Source organism: Amphiura filiformis, unplaced genomic scaffold (assembly GCF_039555335.1).
Source record: "Amphiura filiformis unplaced genomic scaffold, Afil_fr2py scaffold_25, whole genome shotgun sequence".
NCBI classification, from domain to species: Eukaryota; Metazoa; Echinodermata; class Ophiuroidea; order Amphilepidida; family Amphiuridae; genus Amphiura; species Amphiura filiformis.
The window spans coordinates 688,164-707,441 of record NW_027305489.1 but is presented as its reverse complement, the minus strand read 5'-3'; the positions used below and the strand labels follow the sequence as shown (position 1 = coordinate 707,441).

The window sequence follows — 19,278 nt, the reverse complement described above, 5'->3', positions numbered from 1 at the left end:
TTGGCTGTGTGGACTTGCCCTGGCCTGTCCCCCACCCCCCCCCCCACCCCCCAAAGAACAAAAACCCTGCTACGCCACTGGCATGGTAACTTATTGCTAGAATCCTATATCAGTTGTATTGAGTTCATGACCCTTGGGTGGTGCAAATATATCCAAAAAATATCCCTGTTCCTGAGTATTGAATTCAAGCTGACCACACAGATAATAGAGAAGCTTACGATTTCAAGCGATACATATCATGCGCCCGTGCATCTATTCAAAATCCTGTCACATGAGAGTGAATTTGAATAGATTGCATGCGTATGATAAATATGTTTGGAAATCGCAAGCTTTCTATTAGCAGTTAAGAACATTTCAATGATATTTTAGTCACATTTGTTTTATTGTAGAGTGGTGTGATTTTACTGGTATATATTTGCAGGTGGGCAATTTGGTGATAATAAAAGCCATTAATTAAAGCATTTAAAAAAGTGCAATCAGGAATACAGAATTTGATTAATCTGCAAAGGAAATGTCCAATCAACATAAATGACCAAACATAATAATGTGCATTGCTAGCTCAGTTTCTGTAACCCGAGTGCACAATGCCGGAGTGCGTATTGGTAATGATGCACTAATTTGGAGTAATCAGCAACATTGGACTAGTGTACGGGATGATTTTGCTGTGCAATATTTACATGTTCAGTTAAAAACAATCTGGTCTGCGACCGGCCCTTGTATGGTAAACGTCATACTTATTTCTGTGCATATTTACAAAATTTATCAAAAGTATTGTCCATTCAATTACGAGTTCTGATATGTTTTCTTGTAATAGCTGGGCAGGGCGGATTGACCATTGGGCCAGATGCCCCCAAATTGTTATTTGCATGTTCCTTTTAGACCGTAAACACCATATTTTGACCAAAATATGATATTAAAAATAGCTCAATTTTGTGCGCGCTGGCCCCTTGCACAGCAAAATTAACCTTCATTTTGGGCTAAAATTGTCTGCAATTGACATTTTTACACGCGCCAGCAGAAATGTCCTATTAAAATAAAATATGCTCGTTCCTAGCTCTATTATGTAATGCGTCCGCGGCTACTGTCGATCGCTCCCTATTTGTAAACCAAAACTTAGCCACTTGAGTGCACATGCCTTCCTCACAGTGAGTTTGGGGCCTCAAATTTTGCCTGGCCCAGTGCTTCCAAAAAAGTATATCCGGCCCTGTAGCTGGGAGATGTGTAAATTAAGGGCCTCCATGTAGGATCTACTTGCAGTGAGCTCAGAAACATTGAGAGTGATGCAAAGATCTCACCCTGGAAATAATAAGCTGATACTTGTGAAACTTTGCCTCCATTATCTTGAATTTAGTAATTCTTTCAAACAAATTGTGTGAACATTTTTAGATGGCACAATTATCAAGGGCAGTTCAGTCAATTCCTCAAAATATATGTTACCTCAAATGCTGGCTGTCAGATGTTTATCCCTGTTTAGAGAATAGATGCTCAAAATAGTGACATTAACACTACTAGCAAAGCAGTATTACAACTTTACAAAGAAAGACAGCTATTGTATTACAACGATGAATTGATGAACTATCCAAATATGTGATATGTGGGTGAACAAAATTTGTAAAAACAGGATTTTATGTTTTCAGAGACATGGTTATGAAACCAATTATGCAGCCAAATAATAAAAGACAATATTTAAAGAAAGTGAAAAATTGTTGGTAGCACTTTTCTTTACTTGGTGACGTTTGTGGTGTTTATTAGATTGGTAACATTATTCTAATATGTTTATCAGTCCAGGGTAGCTAGTAAATATATTCATGTTAGTTTATTAGTGCCTTCATCAAGGGTTAGATGGCTCAAATGTTAGTAGTTTACCAATCTCATCAGAATGTAGCTGACATGTTACTAGCAGTCAATATAACATATGAGGGGTAGATAGTTCACATATTACAAGAAGTTAATCAATGCCTATATCAGGGGTAGATAGCTCACATGTTACAAGTTATCAATGCCTATATCAGGGGTAGATAGAGTCTGTCCACATAGAAGTACAAAGTAAATAGACCTCCGAAACTGGAGGTATGAGAATAAATGTTTCAGTGCAATGCTTCTTTGACGCGCCAACTGCTGCGCGATTTGTGCACCGCACTCTTTATGCGTCGTGTCGCGCTCGCGTGTGACGCAAAGCATTGACCCCGATGCCACAGATTTGGTTTGTACTTCTAAGTGGACAGACTGTAGCTCATATCACAAGTAATTTATCAATGCCTACATCAGGGGTAGATAGCTCACATGTTACAAGTAGTTTATCAATGCCTACATCAGGGGTTGATAGCTCACATGTTACAAGTAGTTTATCAATGCCTATATCAGGGGTTGATAGCTCACATATCACAAGTAGTTTATCAATGCCTACATCAGGGGTAGATAGCTCACATGTTACAAGTAGTTTGTCAATTGTTATATCAGGGGTAGATACCTCACATGTCACAGGTAGTTTATCTATGCCTATATCAGGAGTGGATAGCTCACATGTCACAGGTAGTTAATAATGCCTACATCAGGGGTAGATAGCTCACATAATTATAACAAGTAGTTCATCAATGCCTACGTCAGAGGTAGATAGCTCACATGTCACAAGTAGTTTATCAATGCCTATATCAGGAGTAGATAGCTCACATGTCACAAGTAGTTTATCAATGCCTATATCAGGAATAGATAGCTCACATGTTACAAGTAGTTTATCAATGGCTACATCAGGGATAGGTAGCTTACATGTTACAAGTAGTTTATCAATGCCTATATCAGGGCCGGGTAGATAGCTCACATGTTACAAGTAGTTTATCAATGGCTATATCGGGGGTAGATAGCTTACATGTTACAAGTAGTTTATTAATGCCTATATCAGGGTAGATAGCTCACATGATACTAGTAGTTTATCAATGCCTACATCAGGGGTAGATGGCTCACATGTTACAAGTAGTTTATCAATGTCTACATCAGGGGTAGATAGCTTACATGTCACAAGTAGTTTATCAATGGCTATATCAGGGGTAGATAGCTCACATGTTACAAGTAGTTTATCAATGGCTATATCGGGGGTAGATAGCTTACATGTTACAAGTAGTTTATTAATGCCTATATCAGGGGTAGATAGCTCACATGATACTAGTAGTTTATCAATGCCTACATCAGGGGTAGATAGCTAACATGTTACAAGTAGTTTATCAATGCCTACATCAGGGGTAGATAGCTCACATGCCACAAGTAGTTTATCAATGTGTACATCTGCGGTAGATAGCTCACATGTTGCAAGTAGTTTATCGATGGCTATATCAGGGGTAGATAGCTCACATGCCACAAGTAGTTTATCAATGTGTACATCTGCGGTAGATAGCTCACATGTTGCAAGTAGTTTATCGATGGCTATATCAGGGGTAGATAGCTCACATGCCACATGTAGTTTATCAATGTGTACATCTGCGGTAGATAGCTCACATGTTGCAAGTAGTTTATCGATGGCTATATCAGGGGTAGATAGCTCACATGCCACAAGTAGTTTATCAATGTGTACATCTGCGGTAGATAGCTCACATGTTGCAAGTAGTTTATCGATGGCTAAATCCGGGGATACTAGATAGCTCACATGCCACAAGTAGTTTATCAATGTGTACATCTCGGTAGATAGCTCACATGTTGCAAGTAGTTTATCGATGGCTATATCAGGGGTAGATAGCTCACATGCCACAAGTAGTTTATCAATGTGTACATCTGCGGTAGATAGCTCACATGTTGCAAGTAGTTTATCGATGGCTATATCAGGGTAGATAGCTCACATGCCACAAGTAGTTTATCAATGTGTACATCTGCGGTAGATAGCTCACATGTTGCAAGTAGTTTATCGATGGCTATATCAGGGTAGATAGCTCACATGCCACAAGTAGTTTATCAATGTGTACATCTGCGGTAGATAGCTCACATGTTGCAAGTAGTTTATCGATGGCTATATCAGGGGTAGATAGCTCACATGCCACAAGTAGTTTATCAATGTGTACATCTGCGGTAGATAGCTCACATGTTGCAAGTAGTTTAGCGATGGCTATCTCCGGGGTAGATAGCTCACATGCCACAAGTAGTTTATCAATGTGTACATCTGCGGTAGATAGCTCACATGTTGCAAGTAGTTTATCGATGGCTATATCAGGGGTAGATAGCTCACATGCCACAAGTAGTTTATCAATGCCTACGTCAGAGGTAGATAGCTCACATGTCACAAGTAGTTTATCAATGTGTACATCTGCGGTAGATAGCTCACATGTTGCAAGTAGTTTATCGATGGCTATATCAGGGGTAGATAGCTCACATGTTACAAGTAGTTTATCAATGTGTACATCTGCGGTAGATAGCTCACATGTTGCAAGTAGTTTATCGATGGCTATATCAGGGGTAGATAGCTCACATGCCACATGTAGTTTATCAATGTGTACATCTGCGGTAGATAGCTCACATGTTGCAAGTAGTTTATCGATGGCTATATCAGGGGTAGATAGCTCACATGCCACAAGTAGTTTATCAATGTGTACATCTGCGGTAGATAGCTCACATGTTGCAAGTAGTTTATCGATGGCTATATCAAGGGTAGATAGCTCACATGCCACAAGTAGTTTATCAATGTGTACATCTGCGGTAGATAGCTCACATGTTGCAAGTAGTTTATCGATGGCTATATCAGGGGTAGATAGCTCACATGCCACAAGTAGTTTATCAATGTGTACATCTGCGGTAGATAGCTCACATGTTGCAAGTAGTTTATCGATGGCTATATCAGGGTAGATAGCTCACATGCCACAAGTAGTTTATCCATGTGTACATCTGCGGTAGATAGCTCACATGTTACAACTAGTTTATCGATGGCTATCTCAGGGGTAGATACTAGATAGCTCACATGCCACAAGTAGTTTATCAATGTGTACATCTGCGGTAGATAGCTCACATGTTGCAAATGAGTTTATCGATGGCTATATCAGGGTAGATAGCTCACATGCCACAAGTAGTTTATCAATGCCTACGTCAGATGTAATAGCTCACATGTCACAAGTAGTTTATCAATGTGTACATCTGCGGTAGATAGCTCACATGTTAAATGTGTTTATCATACCCTATATCAGGGTGATAAACTCACTTGTAAATAATTTATCAATGCCCACATCAGGGTAGATGAGTTCACATGTACAAGTAGTTTATAAACCACTTTCACGTGAGTGATATAGGCACAACCACTTGTAACATGCGATATCTACCTCTGATGTAGGCATTGATAAACACTTGTAACATGCGAAGCTATCTACCTCTGATGTAGGCATTGATAAACTACTTGTAACATGCGAGCTATCTACCTCTGATGTAGGCATTGATAAGCTACTTGTAACATACGAGCTATCTACCTCTGATGTAGGCATTGATAAACTACTTGTAACACGTATCTACCTCTGATGTAGGCATTGATAAACTATGTAACATGAGCTATCTACCTCTGATGTAGGCATTGATAAACCACTTTTAACACGTGAGCTTTCTACCTCTGATGTAGGCATTGATAAACTACTTGTAACATGCCAGGGTACAGATAGCCCACAGATTACATAATCGGTTCTCGACTGTGATATCCTGACATGATTACCTTTGTTCAAGACTTTGTTCTTCTTCTCGACCTTTGTAGCTGCGGAAAATGTGATAGAAGGGATCATTGGCGATACCGCATGATATTATTCTTGTTAGCCCGAAAAACATTGCAGGTTGTTTTTGTCTCGATTGACAAGGCAGGAGACTATTTAATCACTTTCCGTATGTGTGTATGTAAGTAGGGGTGGGGTGTGTATGTGACAATTTGGTTAAAGTTTTGATTAAATGCTCTCAGTTGAACAGTTCAAATCATATTACAAGGAAACTTGGGCCATAGGTGAAGTATGAAATTCTTTATGTTATGAAGTTGTGTCACATAATTTCAAGGTCATTTCAAGGTCACCATAGGTCATTTGAGGTCAAATGTTTTCTCGAAATTTGGATCAAGTTGCTCTCAGGCTATGTATTTCGCCATGCTTTGATGTATTAAGCTGCAATTTTGAACAGTGATAGGGGCAAGTGTGTCGAGCTGCGCAGTGATGGGAGAAAGTGCGGGAGGGTATGATGGGCAGTACGGGGTGGGGAGGAAGGCAGAAGATAATATGCAAACTACCCTGTGAAAAAATATCTGGAGATCCGTATGGGGTACAGTGACATAACTAGGTGGGGGTAGCGCGACCAGATCTTCTCGACCTGATTAGATTGTCAGGTCATTATGGGATCATCCTGGGTCACCCAGGGTCATCTGAGGTCAAATTACTAAAACCTGTCTTATGGACACGAAATTTGGTGGGTACAATCAACAGTTAGAGTCACATTTTGGAAGGTCATTTTGGGGTCATCCGAGGTCACCCAGTGGTCATCTGAGGTCAAATTACTAAAAACTATTATATGGGCATGAAACTTGGTGTGTACAGTCAACACTTAGAGTCAAAATTTTGAACGGCCATTTCGGGGTCATCCGAGGTCACCAAGGGGTCATCTGAGGTCAAATTGCTAACAATTATTGTCATATGGACATGAAACTTGGTGGGTACGGTCAACAGTTAGAGTCAATTTTTGGACGGTCATTTTGGGTCATCCGAGGTCACCCAAAGGTCATCTGAGGTCAAATTTCTAAAAACTGTCATATGGGCATGAAACTTGGTGGGTACAGTCAACATTTACAGCCAAATTTTTGTAAGGTCATTTCAGGGTCATCCGAGGTCACCCAGGGATCATCTGAGGTCAAATTACTAAAAAGTGTTGTATGGGCATGAAACTTGGTGGGTACAGTAAACATTTAGAGCCAGATTTTTGTAAGGTCATTTCAAGGTCATCCATGGTCACCCAGGGGTCATCTGAGGTCAAATTACTGAAGACTTGTATGGGCATGAAACTATGTGAGTACACATTTAGAGTCAAATTTTTGGAAGGTCATTTCATGGGGTCACCATGGGTTGTTGCACGGGTTCATTTACTTCTATCACTAAAAGTAATCACGAAAGCAGGCGGTCGCGAAAGCAGGCGAGACTCGCGGTTCGAGAACCGCCTTGTGTGAATTTGTTTAGGAAAAAGAAAATTCCGCACCTCCGCAATTATTTTGGCTACAGACGTGTGTGCTAAGCTTCATTGTATTATTATTTTGTAAACATGGTAAACAGCCATAAGTAGCATTTTATAGCGCCATCTATGTCATTAACCTCTGCTGTTACTCTCACAGAGGAGACGTGGTGTGAGTCAGATGTCTATTTTATTGCATTTACTGAGCACATATTAGGCCTAATAAGTGAAAAAAAAAAAAGTCAGACCACAGCTGCAGCTTATGATCAGTAGAAATTTATTGGTAAAACGCAAGGGCAAGGCTCAGGAGTAAGACTCAACTCAATCATATAATCATGGTTATAGGTGTTTTGGATTTCATCTCATATTATGGCCACGCCGTCCGACGCGCTGCATCCCGCTAATGAAGATCCATGGCGATGGCTGGTCCTCATCAGCTGCTTCTTTGCTAAGGTGTTTGCACAAGGTATCCGCAAATCTTTTGGTGTTCTATTACCGACTCTACAAAGACAATTTGATAGTGAAATTTGGCTACTTGGCTCGATCGTTGCTATCGTTTGTGCTGTAGGAGACTTCTTAGGTAGGTAGATTTAAAGGCTCGGATAACGACGTTTGAATCACGTATGTTTGTGATACCTATCTGTACCCTGATGTAGCCATTGATAAACTACTTGTAGCATGTGAGATATTTACCCCTGATGTAGGCATTGGTAAACTACTTGCAATATGTGAGATATCTACCTCTGATGTAGGCATTGATAAACTACTTGTAACATATCTACCCCTGATATAGCCATTGATAAACTACTTGCAATATGTGAGATATGATAAAGGCATTGATAAACTACTTGTAAACTCTGATGTAGCCATTGATAAACTACTTGTAGCATGTGATGATGTGTGCTATCTACCCCTGATATAGGCATTGATAAACTACTTGTAACATGTAAGCTATCTACCCCTGATGTAGGCATTGATAAACTACTTTTAACATGTGAGCTATCTACCCCTGATAATAGCCATTGATAAACTACTTGCAATATGTGAGATATCTACCGCTGATGTAGCCATTGATAAACTACTTGCAATATGTGAGATATCTACCGCTGATGTAGGCATTGATAAACTTCTTGCAATATGTGAGATATGATATATGCATTGATAAACTACTTGTAAACTCTGATGTAGCCATTGATAAACTACTTGTAGCATGTGATGATGTGAGCTATCTACCCTGATATAGCCATTGATAAACAAACTACTTGTAATATGTGAGCTATGTACAAAGACAATTTGATAGTGAAATTTGGCTACTTGGCTCGATCGTTGCTATCGTTTGTGCTGTAGGAGACTTCTTAGGTAGGTAGATTTAAAGGCTCGGATAACGACGTTTGAATCACGTATGTTTGTGATACCTATCTGTACCCTGATGTAGCCATTGATAAACTACTTGTAGCATGTGAGATATCTACCCCTGATGTAGGCATTGGTAAACTACTTGCAATATGTGAGATATCTACCTCTGATGTAGGCATTGATAAACTACTTGTAACATATCTACCCCTGGAGCTATCTACCCCTGATGTAGGCATTGATAAACTACTTGTAAACTCTGATGTAGCCATTGATAAACTACTTGTAGCATGTGATGATGTGTGCTATCTACCCCTGATATAGGCATTGATAAACTACTTGTAACATGTAAGCTATCTACCCCTGATGTAGGCATTGATAAACTACTTTTAACATGTGAGCTATCTACCCCTGATAATAGCCATTGATAAACTACTTGTAACATGTGAGCTATCTACCCCTGATATAGCCATTGATAAACTACTTGCAATATGTGAGATATCTACCGCTGATGTAGGCATTGATAAACTTCTTGCAATATGTGAGATATGATATATGCATTGATAAACTACTTGTAAACTCTGATGTAGCCATTGATAAACTACTTGTAGCATGTGATGATGTGAGCTATCTACCAATGATATAGCCATTGATAAACAAACTACTTGTAATATGTGAGCTATGTACCCATGATATAGGCATTGATAAACTACTTGTAATATGTGCGCTATATAGGGCCTACCTCTGATGTATAGGCATTGATAAACTACTTGTAACATATGAGCCATCTACCCCTATGGAATGTGTAGGCGTGAAAAGTCGACGATCATTTGAAAATTTTGAAAAAAACAAGCCTGTATTTTTCCCCAAAAGACCTATTATTTTGGTGTTTTTGGGGGAAATCTATTATGTTCAATACGAAAGGTTAAATCGTCGGCTTTTAATCCCAGCTACATACACTTTAAGTACATATCATTAGATGTAGACAATTTACTTCGAGGACTGTTAAATATAATCAAATTTATCAATTTTTAATCATTTGCCATACAGTATTATATCGCAAATTTCCAAAAAATCTAATTTTGTTGATATCATCAGGACATTCCTCGTATTCAAAATGCAATTTGATATGTCTGATGTGCTCTCAGGTCCCACAAAATATGCGTGAAAACGTCGCTATCCGATCAAACTACCAGGCATGCTGAATAGATTTGAGAATCTCGTGACATATTGCCATTCAATAATGCCTCAATAATTGCAAATTGTATTTTAGGCCTATATCAAAAGCATCATGTGTTATTGCGTATTTTGCATTAGGCGACGAAAAAGAAAACCCTGTTCTACGGGCCCGACCGACCCAGAGTTTGAACAAATTGGGAAAACATTTTTTCCTGTACAAATGAATGCCGACCCAAATTTCGGAAATTTCAGGAACAATTTTATTTTTATTTTCTCAAATTGCAAATTATTTACAGATTTTTGTGATTTTTTGGGTTATTTAAAAAAAAAAAAAAAAGGGCCGACCGACCGACCCTACTTGAAAGGTCCGCCCGCCCGTAGAACAGGGTTTCCTTTTTTCGTCGCCTTATACCGATTATTACCTTATACATATCATGTTACAGGACCCAATGTAAATATGTCCCCACTAGCAGACTAGGTGTTACATACTAACCCGCTGTGGCCGAGGGATACCCATGGTCTCAAGATCACCACGGGGAAACATTTCTTACCATCTCCCGAATAAAGAGCAGTCTATATTTGTTTTATACATATCATACATATATTTTTGACATAATCATATCATTTTAATCATTACTACGGAAGCGTCTAAGTCCAAATCGCCATGTCATCATATCGCATGGAACTTAGCCGTTTCAGTACAATATTAACATACTTCTCCTTTGTAAATTTATCTTTATTTTAATTATTTGTTACATGACGCAGTCATGTCTACAGTAGAATTCACCACGACCTTTGCAGGACTTAAACCCCATTAAAAGCTATTAAAGCAAGATAACACTCAATGCTATTGCAATAATGTATGATAATCCTTCAAGTTTTGTACAAACAGGTGATGGACCAACTGAAGAGTTTCTCTCTACTGCTGGAATCCTGCAGGGCGACACCTTGGCCCTTACCTCTTTGTGATAGTGGTAGACTATCTCCTCAGACAGTCGATAGACACTGACAAGTCCAAAGGATTGACATCATGCCCAATAAGACGAGCAGAGAGAAGAACAAGTATTTAACCGATCTTGACTACGCAGACGACATCGCTTTAACAGCTACGTTATCACAAGATGCCCAAGATCTTCTGTCATCTTTAGAAGATGCTTCCGCCAAAGTTGGCCTCTTTCTCAATTCCAAGAAGACAGAATATATGTGTATTAATGGAGATAGAACCCAACTCCAATCCTTTCTCGGGATGGCACACAACTCAAGGAGGTGTCGGACTTTAAATATCTTGGTTCATTTGTTGCCGACAGCAAGAAAGACTTTCTGACTCGCAAAGCTCAAGCATGGAAAGCTTGCAACAAACTGCACACCATCTGGCAGTCCAACATATCAAGAAATACCAAGCTTGCCTTCTTTAGAGCCTGCATAGAGAGTATCCTCTTATATGGAAGTGAGACCTGGACAATGAATAAAGATCTTCAGGACCGTCTTGATGGTACCTACACCCGGCTGTTGATGAGGTTCGAAATATATCCTGGCGTGAACATACAACCAAAGCAGAGATCTATGATGGTGTTCCACAGGTGTCCTCCATCGTTGCTCAACGGCGAGCCAGATTTGCAGGCCACTGCTACCGTGCAAAAGACCAAATAATTTCAGATGTCATCTGTATGAGGCTTCCCACGAACATGTAGAGGAAGAAGACCATTCAACTACATCGACTGTGTGGCAAGGGACGTCAATCAAGAAATTAATGACCTCCCAAATCTGATGGCTGATAGAGATTCCTGGAAAAGAATTGTAAACTCTTTCTCGGATGCGTCCGCAAGATAGATAGACACTCATTGAAAACAGCTCAACTGATTAAATCAGATCTTCTCTGGTTAAATCCACACTACACATGTTTCTGTTTTACCTGTGCAATGAGCTGGTATTATAGTTTCAGTTGGGTGAACGATTATAAAAACAATACTGTGTAGGCTTTTGTTTACGAAATGAGACAATAGTGTGCTTATTGTTAACCAGCGTTCTTGAAAATGAGAAGCATAATGGTTTGCAGACTTAACACGGTTTGGAAATAATTTCTTCATATTTTTGGTGTTATCTGTCGTTTACATATCCTTCCTAAAACACACAAAAGTGCGAATATTTCCAAACACCTAAATTAGCTAAAAATTTAGGACATGTTACAAAACTATATTTTCTAGAATTTCAGAGAATACTTTAAATATTGGCTGATATTTTTCACACAGTGACGTTAACTAGGTAATGTCCTATTAGCTATAACATACACTAAAACACCAAAGTGCGAATATTTCCAAACACCTAAATTAGCTAAAAATTTAGGACATGTTACAAAACTATATTTTCTAGAATTTCAGAGAATACTTTAAATATTGACCGGTTATTTTTCACACAGTGACGTTAACTAGGCAATTGCCTATACTTCTAACATACACTACTTGTAAAGGTCACGCGTCAATTGCGAGAGCTCTGTGTATTGTGTATAGGAAAACGGACAGTAACTGCAGTATGAATCTAACATTGTCATTGTCGTCTCCCTCTCTTCTATCGCAGACGACAATGAAGGAAACAGGAAAACTCTTATCTATACAATCATTCTATGGCCTTATTGAAATAAAATGTCCTCTGACGATTTATATTATCATTTTAGAAGACAGTGTTGTTGGCATTATAGTAAAGATGATAATGATACGCATAATACATAATATGAAAAGCTATAGCTGTATCTATATTTTATAATTATGCTGTTTCACGTCTTATCAGATATTTAATATATTTTTACAAATTATGTCCCATACGTCCATGTATGAAATTAATGCCCAAAATAATATTATAGGCAAAATATTATTGTAACACATCATTCAAAATGAATAAGCCCTATGATAGCAACGAAACATTTGTTCAACTATGGAAATATAGTTATTTCCATGGTTTAACTAACCGTCGTTTTATCTTTTCAGTTTCTGTTTCCGTATCCGTAATAGTTTTTGTAAGTCATTGTTATTCTGAAGTGGTAGTCTCCCAGGTATGACCAGAGAAGACCAATCTTTTATTCTAGCCTTTTGTTAGTTACTGAAAATTTGAAGCTCGTGAATTTCAGTTTTCGTTTTGGTAAGTTATATTGATTTTTACATAAAACCTTGAGATGTGCGGTTGGGTGCCAATCTAGACAAAAGAAGAGTCTAAATTTTACGGTCCTAAATTCGCGGTAAATTGTACGGCTTCAATTGACATGTGTTTGGTGTATATGCACTTACGCCTAGACGTAAGTGATTCGTAAAAAAAGTCTTGCATTGAAATATATACTAACCATGTTGCCAAGTTATAAGCAAAAGTCTTTCATATTGGCGATGAAACGAGCGTCTAAAATAGTCAAATATCTCCCAATGAGGCGCGTACAAGTGGTGATTTAGTAAACATGTTTTATATTGAAATGCAATACAAAAAGAATTGCATTGGAGCAAAGATAATTTATTCTATTCATGGCAAGCTAATCTGATAATTGGTTGGGCCTATATGCAAGACTTGGGTTTATTTTAAATGTTTATTTTTGCAGAGCTTATTTTCAGTCATAAATTTCGCGAGGGGGAGGGAGGGAGGGAGATACTTAAGTTGAGACTGAACAAGCGAGAGTGGGAGGGGGTGAGGAAGAAAGAGAGGAGAGGGAGAGACGGACAGACTAGAAAGAGAAGAACTCGAGAGGAGAGAGTAGGGACCGAGGGACCGGGGAGGGAGTGGGGAGACTGATCATGGGGGTGGGGGGGGCAGGAGGAAGCAAAATAGGGCGATAGACATTGATACGAGGGAAGGGCGACACTGTGGCCCTGCACAAGTGCATTGGGGTGCGATATGCTCATAAGCGGGCCTTTTGTGATTTTAGAGCTTATTTTCAACGTTTTTACAGAAAAAAGTGGACTTTGTCATTCGGATTGGCATGCATCAAAGACGAGAGGGCGCTAGGCCATTAAAAACAGCGGTGTTGTCTCTCCAGATTTTATTGACATAAGCAATCACCTCTATTGAAATAAGATGATTGGTACTTCAGAGTTAACAATGAAGTCAGATTACAGTAACTTACTGAATCCCTTGCGTTTTCGTATCTGAACAAAAGACTTACGGAAACTGAAAAGATAAAAAGACCCTAAGTATGTTACATTGTTCACCTAAATCGTACACACACTTATACTAATCATGTTAATTATATTAATTGAAAAATAACAGCTGTTTCTCAAAAATCATGAACGAAAAAAAAATGATTACAATGTTCAATTAAATTGAACACTTAGGTCTACTTTAATCATGATAATTATGTTAAATGAATAGCAACATCTGTTCTCAAAAATGTGAAAGAAAAACTTTACATTAGGCCTACTATATATTTAAAAAAACCCTTTGCATTACAGTTTATGCCATTTACAAATTGAAATAGATCAAAGGTTATTACCTAAGACCTACTTTGAGGCAGGGCCAGGAACAAACGCTTGACCCATAGGCGTAGATCCGGGGGTAACCGCATTTATTCCACTTTGGCACTATTTCACCAGTACAGTTTAGCTTCAATACATGGCAATTCTTTTTTTTCGCGTGCATTTGTACCAAGTTTTTTTCTGTGGCCAAAAGGTGCTATATTCACTATGCTTCAAGAAAACCCCACCCCAATGTCAAAAAGAAATCTACACCACTACTTGAACCTGGCCCAACATGCTTGCGTAGACTACGGCTACAGAAAAGTGATTTCGAGCAATCTTCGTAAGAATCATATACTAATCATAATGAGTCCATATTTACCATAGAGAATATTGTAAATCGTTTTACCATTGCTCTCTGTTTGCCCAACAGGTCCGATCATCGGTGCGTTTGCTCGGCGATTTTCATATCGTGCAATGGCGATGGCAGGAGGTACCCTGATGTGTCTAGGAATGGCTCTGGCATCACAGATGGACAATGTCTTCCATCTTGCTACTTGTCTGGTGCTATTCTGTGGTAAAGACCATTCCTATAATTGGCACTTTCCTGTCGTTGATGGGGGAACATTGATATCACGCCCTTCTTGACTTCGCTTACGTTATCTTATATTTACGTGATACTTCTTATGTCCTCGCTTTCGTTATTTTATATTATGCAGGTGCGTGATATTGATGTTTACCCCATCAACGGCAAGAAAGTGCCAATAGAGGTTATCCACTTCACTCATGTGTGACTTCTAACAAAAGGCGCTGATTCCGTAGTATTCCTCATTCAAAGGAATTCAATACACGACCTCGGAGTTACCTGCATGACTTTGGCGGGCTATTTTGAAACAGTCATGGTTACACATGCAGGTACTTCTTTTGAAAGTCCTAAACAAGGTATAGCAGTCGCTGATAGGATATGCAGCTTATAGAACACGGATAACCTCTATTATAAGAATGGTCTATAAGTACATCGTTATTCAAGAGAATTTCCACTCTTTGAAGGAGTTGGACGAAGGACAACCCATTTTTGAGTGGAAAACACTCTAAAATGAAAGAAAGCAGGCCTACATTTTCTTTAGGCAATATTCACTCCTTTGAGAGTAGGCCTATATAGACTACTTTTTTCAATCCTTTGCAGTGACATTTTTCCATTTCACTCTCTCACTCTTTTTCCACTCGGTGTAGGCCTACAATTAGTGTCTTTGCTAAAAGTGTGTGTACATTTGAAAATTTAGGGCAATCACAAGCTACAAGACAAAGCATGCTTTAAATCATGTCAAACCAAAAGACGCAAAATCAAGACATGTCCCAAATCAGAGTCACCGGGCTTGACAACGAGCGATTGGTTTCTATCCAGCTACCTCATTGGTAAATACTAATCGCTCGTCGCTCAGTGATTGTGTATAAATTCACCTTTACATTTTAAATATATATGTCTTGCATGACTTGGAGTGTTAAATGAGTGGTATATAGATGTTTTAGTGGTAGATGTTGTGCGTATAGAGATGTGACTTTGTGTCCAGTGGCGTAGCGTGGGTCATCCGATTGGGGTCACCGGGTCTGATTGGGGGGCACAAGCCGATTTTCGGCCATTTTCCTATGGGATTTTTTAAAATCAGGGGGGCACGTGACCCCGTGTCCCTATGACGCTACGCCACTGTTTGTGTCTCACTGGAAAAGAGTATCAAAATCGCCTTCATTATGACGTGTCTAATATTGTGTTTCGGACAGGACACTTGATTCTGTTTCTTATGATCTATTGTTGAAATGGGATATTTCATTTCAAATCGACACTACCCCTGTGGAAGATTTTGGAAATATCTTCCACAGGGGGAGTATGAATTTTAAATGGAATTAGCACATTAGGCAGCTTCATTTGAAACTCATCCTCCCACTGTGGAAGATTCAGATTGAATCTTTCTCAGAGAGTGTATGATATTCAAATGGAGCTGCCCTAATCGTGCTCATTCCATTTGAAAACATACTCCCCTGTGGAAGATATTTCCAAAATCTTCCACAGAGGGTAGTGTGGATTTTAAATGGAATATCCCAATTCAAGTCAATATTGATAAGACATTATTTTACCATGTACGGTAAAGACTGCTTTTAAGCGTTAGCTGGGGTATGAACGTTTGGACAGTATTTTTGCGGATTATTAGACACATCGAATTGCATTCTGAATACGAAGAATGTCCTTCTGATATCAAATAATTTTGAATTTTGAAATTCGCGATATAATACAAGTTTTATGGCAAATGATTAAAAATTGATATTTTTGATATTTTAACAGTCCTCGAAGTAAACTTTCTAAATCTAATGATATGTACTTAAAGTGTATGTAGCTGGGATGAAAATTGATCAATTGAAATTTTTACCTTTCGTATTGAAGAGATGGATTTTTCCCCCAAACACCAAAAGAAATTATATCTTTTTGGGATAAAATGTTTTTTCATCCCAGCTACATACATTTAAGTACATATCATTAGATTTAGAAAGTTTACTTTTGTTAAATATCAAAATGTTTTAAAATATCAAATTTTAATAACAAGTCATAAAATTTATATTATATCGCGAAAAAAAACCCCCAAAATTATTTGATATCAGAAGGACATTCCTCTTATGTCTGATGTGCTCTCAAACGTTCATACCATAAACGTATCTAATTGCTAATTGTGAGACACTACGAGGGTTATTCAAAAAGTTCTATACCTCACCATGCATCGTATCCCGCTTCTGCATTTTGTAGCCCTTTCATATTTTTCATGATTGTAACCTAGGTCTTACCTAGCTCTTCTGAGAAAAATTTGTTTTAATATATTTTCCCGTTTGTTGTATTAAAGCGAAGTTAAAATGAAATCGGATTCGGAAATGGTGAAAATCTCACATTTTATCTACAAAGAAGACCAAATTTAAGTGACCATAAAATATGATTTTCACTTTAGTTGTCTTAAATTAAAGCTAACATAAAGACAAAGTTGGTTCAATTACTGCGCTGTTGATAAACCATCAGCTTACTCATGCATTTAGGTGTATAAAACCCGTCTGTCACCTTTCTTTGCAGGTCCTGCGATCGGTTTAATCAGCGACACGCCATTTGCTATTCTCGCGATGTATTTCACTAAGAATTATGGAGCAGCTAATTCCTTTGCGTTCCTTGGTTCCTCGATAGCACTGATATTCTTCAGTACTTTAACTCAAATCTTAATTGAAATCTACGGATGGAGTGGAGCAGTTTTATTACTGGCATGTATCTTCTTCCACATGACAATGTTTGGTGCTCTTTTAAAACCACCAGAATATGAAGCACCCGAAACTTTTGGATATCTTTCACTTCGAGACCCACAGATTTTGGATGACATGGAAGCTGAAACAACTAGTTCAACTTTTACAAAATGCTTTTCAGCCACATTAGATTTTCTGCACTTACCGATATTCAAGGAACCTAGATTCTATGTGATAATTGTAGTTAGTAGTACAGTTCGATTCACTCATATGGGTTGGGTGATTTATCTAGTGCCTAATGTCGAAAATAAAGGTATCGCTCCTTTGTACGCTACACTGGTGGCAGCGGTGGGAGGAGTAGGGGACGCGACAGGCAAGATTATTTCTGGCGTCACACTATGGAGAGAACTTCTGAACAGTAGCGCACTATGGATTTGTGGAATGACGATATTGTCCATAAGCCTGATAATGGACTTTATGGTGACTTCAAGCTTTAAGGGCATGTTGGTACTTGGATTTTTTCAAAGTCTTGGAATGGGAATGAGTCTCTCGTTGAATAATGTGGTACTTAAGGATATCTTTGGGACGGAAAGACTAGTTAATGTAATGGGATGGATAAGATTCTTCTCTGGCATGGCACGTGTGCTGGGAGGATTTGTTGTAGGTATGGATACTGATGATGGTGTGTGGCACGGTGTTGATGGTGTGAAGTGTTGCGCCTCATTATTATGAAGGACCGTTATTCCGAAGGGTCATTATTCTGAAGGCTAATCATCAATCCGAAAGCTCATTACTCCGAAGGGTCATTACTCTAAATTTACAACAAGGTTATTTTGAAGGGTAAATACTCCGAATTTAGAACGAGATTCGTAACTCCGAAGGGTTATTAGGCCTCACTCAGAATTTCAGAGTAATCACACTTCGGAGTAACGAACATCGACCCCATCGGAATAACAAACTTTGTGGTTAATTGGAGAAATGACCCTTCGGCCTAATGAACCTTCAGAATAACGACCCTTCTGAATAACGTTTCTTCGGAATAATAGTTCCGTTGTGGACATGGTGAAGATAGAATATTATGATAGTATGATGAAGGTATTATGAAGATGATGTCGATGATGATGATGTGTTGATGAAAATGATGATAAAATGATGATAAAGATGATGATGATGATGATGATGATGATGAAGATAATAATAATGATGATGATATTGATAATGGTGATGATGATGATGTTGATGATAATAAAGCTAAAGATGAAGATGATAATGGAGACAATGATGATGATGATGATATTGATATTAACGTGATGATGATAATTGATCAAGATGATGATGATGATATTGATGATGATGAAGTTTATATATTTATGATGATGATGATGATATTATCCCAATTTTAATTTGCCATTGTTATTTTTCCTTACACAGGTTGGATATATTCATCGTCAGGATATTATTCCTATGGGTTCGTCACATTAGGATGTGTACAAGGACTGGGAATGTTGGTACTCGTTATCGGAAGAAAATGTATTCCAGATACAGAATAAGAGAATACCAGCTAAAATTGAATGACATAGACCAAAGATGACAATATCAAGGCCTGAAAAGTTGAGGTGGCGTACCCCCGAGGGTACGTGCGACAACCGGTTTTTGGTCATCGACACCTTAAATTACACTACACTATACTCTATAACTTGGAATGTAGGCCGGACACGATATACCGTACCCCATCAAAATCGACTGCTCTGTGCCAGAAGTGGTAAATGCAATAGCTGCCATATGTAGCTGCCATGTTTAGATGAGTACATTATACTGTGTGTAAATTGCCAAATGTTCACGAGGCAGCTATTGCTCATAATCACTTCTGGCACTGAGCATTCGGAATGGCAAA

General features: G+C 38.5%; 1 protein-coding gene across 1 annotated transcript in view; it reads left to right on the top strand.

Annotated features, from left to right (window-relative positions):
* Positions 1-19,044, top strand: part of LOC140143684 (monocarboxylate transporter 13-like) — a 43,869-nt gene extending 24,825 nt beyond the window's left edge. The window contains exons 2-4 of the mRNA XM_072165500.1: positions 14,548-14,691; positions 17,224-18,048; positions 18,816-19,044. Of these exons, the coding sequence (XP_072021601.1) occupies positions 14,548-14,691; positions 17,224-18,048; positions 18,816-18,934 (1,088 nt within the window). The 3' untranslated portion in view covers positions 18,935-19,044. The remainder of the gene's footprint in view (positions 1-14,547; positions 14,692-17,223; positions 18,049-18,815) is intronic.
* The last annotated feature ends 234 nt before the right edge of the window (positions 19,045-19,278 follow it).